The following is a 12,869-nucleotide window of genomic DNA, read 5'->3' on the forward strand; positions in this document are numbered from 1 at the left end:
TATTTGGGCAAGGCATGTATGCTCTTTCAGAACACCTGATGCCACTCTTTCAAAGAGTTTGTCTTATGGACATTCTGTTTTGAGTAACATTGTACATTCAGAAGACCTGAGTTTTGTCAAAAAAACATAAAAATCCACCTTTGTGTTGACTGTTGAATGTATATATAGATCAATATTTAATCAATATAGTGACGTCCTTTGAATTCTATCTCTGACTTCCAGACATAAGCTTACTATACTATCAAATTACCTTTTAATTAAAAGACGATATTATGTATAAAAATCATATAGATTCAGAATTATTTCAGTATGTAATAGTTCTTTCCACTTTAGACAAACCATTTTGTTTCTAAAAGAGAGTGTGAAAGTTTGATTTCTTGCTGTTTTTAGAACATGAGATACTTGTATATAATTATTTTCAGCTAAACTTAAAGTCTTTTTACTTTGATCAGTAGCCTTAATAAAGTTTTACTGATTATTTTTAAAGTGAATTGAATTTTAGCTGCATAGTAATATACTGGTACATATCAATCATAGTCTTATATTGACTTTGAATTATCATGTTGAATGTAAACAAACACTCTTTTAAAAAGGTTTTACAATTTGGCAAAAAATAAGAGTAATACTATGTAATGATGATAATATTTTATTTGTAGTTTTGTGTATAATGGGAAATGGAGCCTCGACAGAGACTGGTAATATAATTGTAGAAAACCCCCAAAATCCTGGTTCACAACAATTACGCAGCAGAAACACAACACCTTCTAATATGGCATCTAAAGCTAGGAAAACACCTACCCCACAAAAGTCAAGAGACTCTTCATTTAATGAAGAAAAAGGAAGAGATATAGGTGAGTTACCTACTGTGAACGATCAGGGTTTTTCTGAAAGAAGCTTCAGTTTTCATCCTTTTGATTCTATTGAAAATTGGTATTTATAATCAGGCAGGAGGGATATTTAAGATACCGGTAGTTCAAAATTGACTATGTTTCTATGAAAGATCTGTAAAAGATAGTAATCAAATCAAAATATATCAGTTTTTACAATCTCATCTTACAAAATGGATAGTTTCTTGTAAATAATACCTATTTCAGTCCAATATTCCAATATTTTGGTACTATACTAGTTATTATCTATAAGTTAATATGCGTAGTGGCCAAAAGATTTTCTTTACAATGGACAAAATGTATTAGAAGTATATTGGTTTGAACTTAGTTTACAGCTTATCGGGAAAAAATTTGTAAATATAGTAGATAAGCAGATGGTCAAAATAAAAAAGATTTATTATATTCTTTTTTGTTTCCTTATCGTACGGTACTAGCATATATTTTTTGTTTCATTTCATTAAAAACATGTTGTTTATCATCTATATATGTAAATAATCAGTGATGTGTCAGATTTCGACTGGGGTGATCATTTCATTTCTTAGGGTAAAAAATCAATAAAATGAGAGATTAGTAATGAAATATTAATGAATGATGTGTGATAAGTATAATTAACTTCATCCTGAATATCTAGGTTAGTCTATTGTTTATCCCAAACATGCTGACTATATCTAGTGATATCTTTCATAAAACTGAAAGAACAAATATCAAAATCAGCTCTGCTAGAAAAAAAGCAACTTTTATTACCAATGAAAAAAAAATTCATTATTAGAAACTCCCTTTCTTAATGAAATATATGGTATTTGATTAAATCAATTGTGAGAAAGTCGAAGGTCAATCGTGGCTTTCATAATATAAGAATTTCTCTAGGGACCTTCACACTAAAGTTTCCTTTTATTCTTTTTTCCCTCTTGCCTCTGTAAAACAACAAATTAATTTGCACTAGTCTTATTTAGAAAATAAGTGATAACAGTTTTGAAGAAATAGTTGGTTAACATATGTTAGAAACATTAACTGGAATGCTCAGTGGCCTAATTACTTTATCTTTATAAACAATGTACTAATTATTTAATTAGATTATCCCTTAATGTTTTATTTTAATTCCACACATCTGTCCATATACATTACTTAATATACCTCATATAGACCAGGTCATTTAAAATATACTGTGTAAAGGATTAGGTTGGATTAGAGTCCTTTTATAACATACTGTATATCATATTCTTCAATCTGGTAGGGATTAGGATAATCTGTTCGTATAAAATGAAAGGTAAGGTTCTGTATAAAGGTTTAAACTGGGATTTATTGATATTTCTATTGCTAGGTCAATTAGACATTGATTTTTGGATTAGGATGGATAAGTGCCTATTCCCTGATGCATAACATTGTTTATATTTTCCAAATCTGTGAAGGAAATACAGAATAGACTTATGACTTATTTTTCTTTGTTTATATACGTCCACATTGTAATTGGAAAATTATATTGTTGACATCAATATCCATCATTAACTTCACAAGACCTTAAGCATAAAAGATTTTTATAGTTTTCAACTGATTTTGATGAAGTTTTGGACTCTGGTTATCTGCAATGATTAGAACCTGAGGATAAAATGCTATATATATATATATCTCTTACAAATGACAAAAAATTGGTTACAACTTGATAAACACAAAAATTCAATAAAGGTTAAGTCACTAGAAAAATTGCAAAACACATACAACTTTGAGGCCAAATAGTCACATAATTTTTCACTTTACCAAATTTTAATGTGGAAGTTTATTGCTGTCATCCTCATCTGTTCATCTATACGTCCACAATAACAACTTGTCACATTTGTGTTAGATTTTTACCAAATTTGGTGTGTTTGTTTACAAGATGTTGGACAAGTTAAAATCTTAAAGAATATGAAATAATTTCTGAATTACAGCCCTTGATATACCAAACATGTGTTAAAAATAAAAGTGGTTGTATCTTGCCAAGCAACCACTTGTTGAAATATGTTACAGATGTTTTTAACAAATAATAAGATGACTTATTATTTAAAAACAAATTATCATCTGTTACAGACGGTAGTTTTGATGGTATAGTGATACATGTAGCACAATCTGGATTCTCCGAAAATCAAATAGAGGTCAGAGAAGGTCAAGTAAGTAGCTATATAATATCAATATTTATCACTATATTAAATTATTTATTTGGCTAGCTCTATCATTATTAGTTCTCTTGTTTACTTTTGATAAGTATATAAATCTATTCCTATGTTGAATAGTCTGTTTATTTATATATAGTTACATAGAATTAACTGTTTGTTATTCTATTCAAACAAATCATATTGGATAAGTATTTCAATCCAATCATATTATACGACAAAAAAAGTAACATCAGGGCAAATAAAAAACTTTGTTCTATAATATGATGATATCGATTATATTGTTTTTTTCTTACCAAGTTTTTTTTATATTATCACAATGGCTTGTAAAAATAATCTTGACTCTTCTACAATTGAATGTTAGTGACATCGTCAATAAGTTTGACTGTGCCGTTTGATTTATGAACAATATAAGAGTTATTGTTCAGGATTTAACCAAAATTATCAATTGAAGAGGAGATTATTTCTATGAATATAGTTGAAGACTTGAGTCTTAAAACCTTCATACTTTACCACTAATGGTAATAGGATTTTAGGGCCATGACCAAAAATTAAACCCATCTTGAATTTTCATAAAATTGACCCCTTAGTTTCACTCAGTAACTGATTTCAGGATGAAAAATTTAAATGCTGGTACCATGGTATATTTTTCAGAGCATACAATTTTTATGGGAAGATAAATCTTCTAAATTAAGTTTATTACAAGTTGTACATGATGGTGAGAAATTACGACCTGTTATTGGTGGATACCAGTCTAATCCTGAGGACTGTGATGGCCTGTTTAGACAACAGTTTAATCTGGAGGGAGAATATAAATTTGCTCTGTAAGTTATTTTCAAATCAATCAATTGAGATTATAATATGAATTGAAATATCATTTGCTATATAATTATGCTTCTCCAGAATGAAAAGTTTTCCTTTGAAAATAGTAGATAATCTAGAGGGAAATAGTAAGTAATTAGTCCAAAACTAATTAGTTCAATTGCAGACTTTTGCAGAGATTGATAGAAATCAGGCTTATTTCTGATGAATCCGATGAAAGGTCATATATTAATGAAGGAGCTACCCAATGACCATACTTGTATATTTGTTTTTCATAGCAGATAAGATCAAACAGGTTGTTGTTCTTTTAAAGATAAGTTTTTATTTGCAAATTAGATCTGGAATGAGATGTACTCCTCTCAATGTTATTGTCAAGAAAAGATCAGACTATGATGCTAGAGTAACAGATAATGGATTCCAACCAGAGATTATTAATATAGATATAGGACATTCAGTAAAATGGTGGTGGAAGAACTGTTCGGTACCACATACCATACAAGAGATCACCTACATCATGGATAGAGGATGTTTCCAGAAACAATCTGTTACTCCTAGGTAATAGGTCATACAACATTTCACACTGGTAGCCTATTGGTGTGTCAAATGTAGAATTGTAACTTTGCTCTGCTAGAACTATGGTAGGCCAAATGCTGCAGAAAAGTGAATCAAAGTGTATTTGTACTTCTAAAACAAGTCTCAGTGATGTCATAGACCATAAACTCAAGATATCACCTATTCAATATGCAATGCAATATAGATCAGTTAAAGCTGTTGCATGCAGTCAAAACAACATGTTTTGAGGTTCATAACAATGAACTAAAGTACTCCAATTTTTAAATTCAAATTCATGAAATGTCTTTTAGTTTTTATCTGTCCTTTTGTTTGATATTACAGTATGGTTGCCACAGTAACTGGTGCCTACAAACATACATTTCAGTAAGTTCATTTTATATCTATACAAAAAAAGTCAATAAAAATAGCTTCAGTATGATGCTGGTTCACAGGTATTATCTAATGACTTTCAGAAGGATTAGTTCAGTACCCAATTGTTGATACTTTTTAATATTGCCTTTTTTTAATTCTTTCCATTGGCTCTATTATGTTATTTTTCTTACCTTAGTTCTAATCAACTTTCTAATCATTATTTGATGAAGTTTTATGCATCTGAATGATTTCTCATTTTAGACGATCTGGTATTTATTATTTTTTATCTGAAAGTGGACAAGAAGTAGGAAAAACACATCTTTGTGTTGTACAAGTACATGATACATGCAGGTAATTATATTGTAATTTAAAAGATAAGTTTAGTAAAGCATTATAGTGACCGTTTTGTCCAATTTACAGCATACATTTTGACATATTTATATCATAGTAAGATATAAGAATAAAAAAATTATGCTTATAGTGCAAACAAATTTTTTAAAAGTTTAAAATGCTAGTTCAAAATAAATAAGAGTTGTGTTAGTTTACTTTCTCCATTTGAACACTGATTTATTAAATTCATACCGTACTTGGTTTTTACTTTAATGTCAAAAGAGGGAATGATCCTAATGATCTTCTGTGAGTTAACTTTCATAAAAACAATCTGTTTTCATGATTTTTTCACCATTACATTCAGTTTATTTTTGTTTTTAGATAATTATAGTAACATTTCAAAATATACCATGTAAATTGGCCATTAGTTCAGTTTGTACTTTGTGTTTTTTTGTAGAGAATACAAATTAGAGGTATTGGACAGTTCATTTCAACCTATGATATTATTAATAGAAGAAGGAGATAGAGTTTGGTTTCATTGGGATAAAAATAAGGTTGGTATTTACATAAACCAAAATATTGTGATCATATAAATGTTATTTTGATGTGATATACGTTTTCTTACTTGATTTGTTATTTCCCACACAATTTATATTTGCCTTAATTAACATTTCCTACTTAATTTACATTTCTGTCTTAATTTACATTTCTGTCTTAATTTACATTTCCTTCTTAATTTACATTTCCGACTTAATTTACATTTCTGTCTTAATTTACATTTCTGTCTTAATTTACATTTCCTTCTTAATTAACATTTCCTACTTAATTTACATTTCTGTCTTAATTTACATTTCTGTCTTAATTTACATTTCCGACTTAATTTACATTTCTGATTGACTTAATTTACATTTCTGATTGACTTAATTTACATTTCCGACTTAATTTACATTTCCTTCTTAATTAACTTTTCCTACTTAATTTACTTTTCCTACTTTATTTACATTTCCGACTTAATTTACATTTCTGACTTAATTTACATTTCCGACTTAATTTACATTTCCGACTTAATTTACATTTCCTTCTTTATTTACATTTCCTTCTTAATTTACATTTCCGACTTAATTTACATTTCCGACTTAATTTACATTTCCTTCTTAATTAACTTTTCCTACTTAATTTACTTTTCCTACTTTATTTACATTTCCGATTTAATTTACATTTCCGACTTAATTTACATTTCTGACTTAATTTACATTTCCTACTTAATTTACTTTTCCTACTTTATTTACATTTCCGACTTAATTTACATTTCCGACTTAATTTACATTTCAGACTTAATTTACATTTCCTTCTTAATTTACGTTTCCTTCTTAATTTACATTTCCTACTTAATTTACATTTTTAATCGCGTTTGTATTTAATTAATTTAACTTGATAATTTCTATGAATTATGTCATTTTAGTGTAAGAAATCCCACAGTGTATATGAAATTGAAGCCCCACCACTAGGATACAGTGATGATGAACCTTATATCGTAAGTTACAGTGAATTTATTTTAATTTAGGGTAGGGACTGAGAAGCAATAGGACACTGCACCAAGTAATTGAAATTCTACATTTGCAGACAATTCATATGTATGATGTTAGAATATAATTTTAAAATTTAATTTTACCTCTGAAATTTTGGGTATTGATAATATGATTAACAGAAATAATAATTGACATGACATAAATGTGTTTTTCAGCCAACTAAAGATGGGTTTAGATGGTCAGCTCCAAGGTAATTAGTTCATGTTTTTATCTACTGTAGATTTGATTGATGTGCTGTAACAATTTTTTTACTTGTCTTTGTGGCCTTGAATTAAGATATTGTGTGAAATACTAAAAAAGCTTTAAGTTTCTCTTGATCTTTTCACGGCTTTACTAAGGAGTCAGATCATATGCATGGCAGATGACATTTGAATTTTTTTTATTTCAAATTATTTTAAACACCAAAAGTGAAACTGTTATTGACATTTCTATTTTGTTCAATCCACAGTGGTTTTAATTGTATTACTAACTTCTCATTTCCTTATGTTGTATCAATCTGATCTTTTATTTTTAGCAAACAAGGTTTATTATCTCATCAATTTCATAAAACTGGAGTATTTTATTTTTCGGATCAGAATTTTGATGAAGCGGCAGAATATATTGGATCTGTTATTGTTAAACCTAAACAAAAAGAACATGTTATTCAATTAACAAGGGATGGTTTTAGTGCTGGTAAGTACAATATTTTCTTCAACAAAGTCTTTTCAGATTATGAAATTATCTATCCAATTTGCGGAGTATATGGCAGTTGTCCCATAGTTTCATGGCATTTTTGACAAATACTTTCAGCATGATAAACAGAATTTATTGAAAATATTCACACAATATTCTTATAGTACCATCAATAAATCAGTGTATAAATCTAGTTAAGAAATGACCTGAACATTTTTTCAGTTTATCAATGTTTAAACAGAAAAAACCCTGTATAAATGCGCGTAGACACAGTGTAGCAGCCATGTCCATGAAAGTCAATGATAAAAGTAGTCTGTTAGGGGCAGAGCTTATATTTACATTCTGTTTACACAGATGCAAACCAAATGCATGTGACCGCTGTTATCCAATCAAATTGTGTGAATGGAATCGTGATTAAATGTAAACTTGAAATAAGGTGTTAATAAATGCAATATCAAAGAATATGTCTTAAGTGGCCTCTATGTCTAAACAAACTTGGGCTGCTTCACCCACAAGCAAGGAAAACAATAGCCTGCCTGTGTGAATTTAGTTATTTAGCCTCTGTGTCTCAACTTTGCACCGTGCAACTCTCTTTCACTCATCCACCTAAACAGGAGAGTTACATTGCCCTTATCATCTTTTTAGAATTAAGTTATATCAGTACAGGAGATAGAATATGGTGGAAGTGGGATGGTGAAACAGTCACTAATTTTATTGATAATTTACTTATAATAGAAGATGATAAATGTTTAAATCCAGCCACTAATAATAGAACTAGTGAACCCATATCAGAAGGTAGTTTTGTTTATTAGTTGAATACTAGATAATGATAATAATATAATAGGTAATTGATGTCTGCTGGTAGGTGATAGGGAAAGAAAGACAACACCAGGGTAACCTTTTGAAGCAATAGCACTGGCATTCAAAGTTTTCTTCCCGAACTGAAGATTAAAACCCATGGCACTTAATCGTCTTGGAGATGACAATCCGACTAGCAACCGACTGAGTTATTCCACTGCCACAAGATGGAAGGATACTCTCCAATTATGAAAAAAAAAATTTATCACTATTTCAATATCAGAAGGTATCATTAGCATTGTAAATTGGGATAATTCGAAATATTATTATTTCAATGTCAGAATATGGTATTATTAACTTTTATTAAATTGTGATATAATATAATGCTATCAATAACTGAAAATCAAATATTTATTATTTTCTATTGTAGATTTATATCATATGTTAGATGAAGAATCAGCTAGCTTAATAACTATGTCTGGTTTAGCTACGTGTCAATTTACAACAATTGGAGTTTATCATTATAGAATAGCAGAAACAGATGAAAATATTAATACCTGTTCTGTCATTGTTAATCCTGGATCCAAGGTATGTATGTGAAAATATTAGTAAGAAGGTTGGTTGGTTTATGTGTACAAGGCATATGCTTTTGTCAATTTTTTTTTATTATTATTTTGTTGGCTACGATTTTCACATATCTTGATTTGATTTATTATTTTTCAGAATAACACCGTACATTTAACAGATGATGGTTTTGAACCCAAAGTTGTGACAATAAGACCTAATGATAGAGTCTGGTGGGTGTGGCAAGGTTGTAAAAAACAGCATAATATTATACAGGTAAATGTTTGGAATTTTCATTTCCAAACAATGGCTAATCCTCAAATATATTTCCGGAGCCGCGGTGGCTCAGTGAGTTAGACGCTTGCTCGCTAACCTGAAGGTCCAGGGTTCAATACCGGCATAGGTCGAGATAATGCCTTCGGATTTTTCAACCTGGTTCCCATTGTCAGTGATGCAGTTAAGAGGGGCTGACATGGAAAAAGCGTCTAGTCGTTCGGATGGGACAATAAACCGAGGCCCCGTGTGCTACAGGCTGTGCATGTTAAAGTTGGAAATCGAAAAAGAGCAGGCTAATGCCGCTGTCCTGGCAAAATTTCACTCATTGCATCTTGCATGGCATTGCCCATTTTCATTAGCCCACATGGTGCAGAAAAGTAGGATGTAAAACTCAATTCATTTCATTTCATTTTCAAATATATTACCATAGACAAAAATTCCACATGCTAGTAAATGTTACAGGTTTTATTTCTGAATGGCCTTTGGATCATTTTCTGAATATATTTGTTTCAGTTAAAGTAATCCTAGGTGATATATGATAATGATATAAAAATATTGGTTGTTTTCCAATAAATCACAATCCCTTTATGTGTTGTTTTAGGTGACTCATCAAGGGAGTTATGTTGAAAAAGGATTTTCTAGTGGATTGACAAGAGATTCACCATCAGCTTATGTTCATCAGTTTATCATGCCTGGTGTATATTATTTTATTAGGTTGGTTTATCAAATAATCTTTCATTTTTATACCTCCATGTTTCTCAATTATATGATTTCACATTTTTTGTGGACAATAACATTTGATTTTTTTTTCAAAATCTGGAGATGTTAGAACAGTCGTTAAAAGAGTAGCAAATGAATACAATTAGCATTTAACCTACTTTGTAACATGAAACATAAGTTACCATAAAATCATACATGTGTAATCTACCGATGTTGTCGGGTTTCTACCGCTTTTGGATGTTGTCTACCTCTCTACTGGCGGGATACCCAATTCTACCGATTTTTGTTTTTTTCCTGATCCAATTTTCACAGGACCTGCCGTTTTCAATGTTCAAACTCTCTACCCTAAATATCTATCATCACTTGCATCTTAATTGCCGGTAACACGCGTTAATCTCATCACGTAATAATATTATCATTGCCTGATTAATTAATCCCCAAATTAAGATTGTAATTTGATCTATTTTCACCCGATAATGTGTATTTTAAGCCCACATGACACTTTTTATAACAACATCCGGTAGATTCTACTTTCGCTTTTATAATAAATTTTACGGTAGCCCTACTTTTAATAAAAAACGAAATCTTGAAGTCTTCTCAGTATTTTATACCGTCAGTGTCAATCTGCGAGGTCTATAATAGGCCAATATAACATAGACATCGTTTCAGAATTAATTTTCATTATCGGTAGATTATCATACGCGACTGGATGTCTAATTCTTATGTAAACTCAAACTTCGTTTCATAAAATTGTTTTGTAATTTTACTGTAGCCTGTAAACATTCATTATATTGCCTGCATAACAGGCTTACTTATTACAAGTCTTTCCATTCTGAAGAACGTCAAAATGGAAGCGGAAAATTCAGTTCAATACTTCGTGAGAGTGTTGCAGGAAAAGTATTTAATGATCGCACTTGAGATATTTAAGATGTTATGAATTACACTTTTGGAAAAAGTAACATTGCCAGTACATATTATTTACTAAATATTGCTTTCAGAACATACTGATTTTTAATATGGTATTACATGTAGGCCTACCGGTACCATTTAATTTAGAAGGCTGGGATCATGCTTGATTTCTTGTTTTCAAACATTTCACCTTGACATTATTTTTGATTCAATCAATACTGAAGAATGATAATATCAAATTTTTTTCGGGCCCCTAAATTTAAAATATCAGGCATTATTTCTAGAATTATCCATAATTATAGATTGTTAATTTTAACTGTGTCATGTAGGCCTATGATCAGTTTAATTAATTTACAAGGCTTAAAGCTTATTTGAAAAAAAAAGAAGAAAAAAAACAATCAATTTGGAGTTTCAAATCACGAATTTACACGCTTTGGAAAAATCTCCCGACTTTTCACCCAATCTCCAGATTTTTCAAGGCAAATCTCCAGATTTTTTTTCCTGACCTGTACACATGTATGATAAAATGTGTTATTCTCTATTTCAGTGCTAATTTACCCAAATTATTTGGAGCAGTTGTAGTTTCTTCACAACCACAAGTAAGTATCCAACAGTTAGTAACTTAATACTTCTACCACCCTTATATGCCTTCAAACTAATTAACTATGCCCAACTATTTTAATTACATCTAATTTGCATTGTTTTTTTCAGGTACATGAAGTTAAAGTCAATGTAAAAGAATTAATACCAGACCCTATTACTATACAACTAAATGATATAGTTTGCTGGGTGTTCCGACAGCCTCAAAAACATGCTATACTTGATGTTAAGTCGAATGAATCTCTTCATGGTTCCTTATTTTCTCCTAGGTAATATTTTACTCAATAATTTTAATCGGAAACCTGGCAAATATATTGTCTTAAGTGATGATGTCAGAAGGTCAGATCACTTGTATTGTAGCCTTTGTGGCAAAGAAACCAAATTGAATGTTGTTATTATATACATTAAAGCTCATTTTCTAATCTCAAAACATCCAAATGTCATCATGATGTATTTTAGCTGTTCAAATTGTTGTATTTTGTAGGCGATGTCATGGTTTAGCTGTTACAACTTGTGGTATCAGCCATTATAATAGTTTATCATTTCATTATGGTAAATTAGCAGTAAGTATTGTTTATCTATTTAGATCTCTAATTTCCATAATATTATGATACTTCCTTTGAGCAGCTCAGGTAAATCATTATATATAATGTATTGAAAGAAATGATAATGCTATATATCATGTTATATTTTAGAGTAAAGAAGAGAAAATATCAAGTAGTGTTATTTGTGATGAAAGAAATGATAATGCTATATATCATGTTATATTTTAGAGTAAAGAAGAGAAAATATCAAGTAGTGTTATTTGTGATGAAAGAAATGATAATGCTGTTGTAAGAGTAGATAAACATGGTTTCCATCCTACCAAAGTTTATCTTAGCAAGGTAAAGATACCTCTACCCTTATTACAGGCTGCACTTTATCCTTCTATTGCCCAAGGAGAAAGCTTTGTGTGATGCCAATGATGGCAGGGACTCGATATGAACACATGTCATTCTTGAAGCACTGTCTCCAAGGTATATATACATTACATGTACTTTCATTGCCATAATATGATATGTTTCTGTATTTTGTATAATTATTTTTGACCAGTTTATAATAAAACTATTTTAGGGTCATTCTGTTTTATGGAATTGGAAAGGAACAAATGAAGAACATAATATAATACATGTTAATTCACCCAATTCAGATGTAAGTATTTCTTAGATTTGATATATCATGTTGATTTGTATTGATGGTTCTCATGTCTTATCTATCTGCTCATATTCCATAATGGATGAAGAATCAATTGGTATATAACTCAAGATCAAAATAGAGATTGATTCCTTCAATCAGAAATGAAGACAATTCCTTATAAAAATAGAATTGTTTGTCAATTTCAGCAACCATTAAATGTAATTGAAGGAATAAAATCCTTTAACAGTGGTAAATTATTACGTAATAATAGTTTTCTCTACACATTTGATGATGAAGGTGTTTATACTGTTGCTTCACAAGGAGCTCCTGGTTATTCTTGTAATATTTACATCAAAAGTCATGGTAAGTACCAGGATTTTCAAATATTCTTTTGCATATTTTTTGTTATGTGTATAAATGCAAATGCCTGAATATTATATAAGAGTTGAGGAATT

The 12,869-nt window shown here is 29.9% G+C and overlaps 1 protein-coding gene across 1 annotated transcript in view; it reads left to right on the top strand.

The window, feature by feature from the left end:
- Positions 1-667: 667 nt before the first annotated feature.
- Positions 668-12,869, top strand: part of LOTGIDRAFT_153880 (hypothetical protein) — a gene marked incomplete at both ends in the record, with an annotated part of 35,912 nt that continues 23,710 nt past the window's right edge. The window contains 20 exons of the mRNA XM_009059879.1: positions 668-851; positions 2,952-3,031; positions 3,689-3,858; positions 4,193-4,411; positions 4,751-4,792; positions 5,042-5,131; positions 5,568-5,664; positions 6,573-6,644; positions 6,855-6,889; positions 7,214-7,371; positions 8,017-8,166; positions 8,600-8,757; positions 8,893-9,009; positions 9,611-9,723; positions 11,186-11,237; positions 11,350-11,507; positions 11,723-11,801; positions 12,012-12,122; positions 12,352-12,429; positions 12,621-12,777. Of these exons, the coding sequence (XP_009058127.1) occupies positions 668-851; positions 2,952-3,031; positions 3,689-3,858; positions 4,193-4,411; positions 4,751-4,792; positions 5,042-5,131; positions 5,568-5,664; positions 6,573-6,644; positions 6,855-6,889; positions 7,214-7,371; positions 8,017-8,166; positions 8,600-8,757; positions 8,893-9,009; positions 9,611-9,723; positions 11,186-11,237; positions 11,350-11,507; positions 11,723-11,801; positions 12,012-12,122; positions 12,352-12,429; positions 12,621-12,777 (2,320 nt within the window). The remainder of the gene's footprint in view (positions 852-2,951; positions 3,032-3,688; positions 3,859-4,192; positions 4,412-4,750; positions 4,793-5,041; positions 5,132-5,567; positions 5,665-6,572; positions 6,645-6,854; positions 6,890-7,213; positions 7,372-8,016; positions 8,167-8,599; positions 8,758-8,892; positions 9,010-9,610; positions 9,724-11,185; positions 11,238-11,349; positions 11,508-11,722; positions 11,802-12,011; positions 12,123-12,351; positions 12,430-12,620; positions 12,778-12,869) is intronic.

Source organism: Lottia gigantea, assembly GCF_000327385.1.
Source record: "Lottia gigantea unplaced genomic scaffold LOTGIsca_4, whole genome shotgun sequence".
Lineage (NCBI taxonomy): Eukaryota > Metazoa > Mollusca > Gastropoda > Lottiidae > Lottia > Lottia gigantea.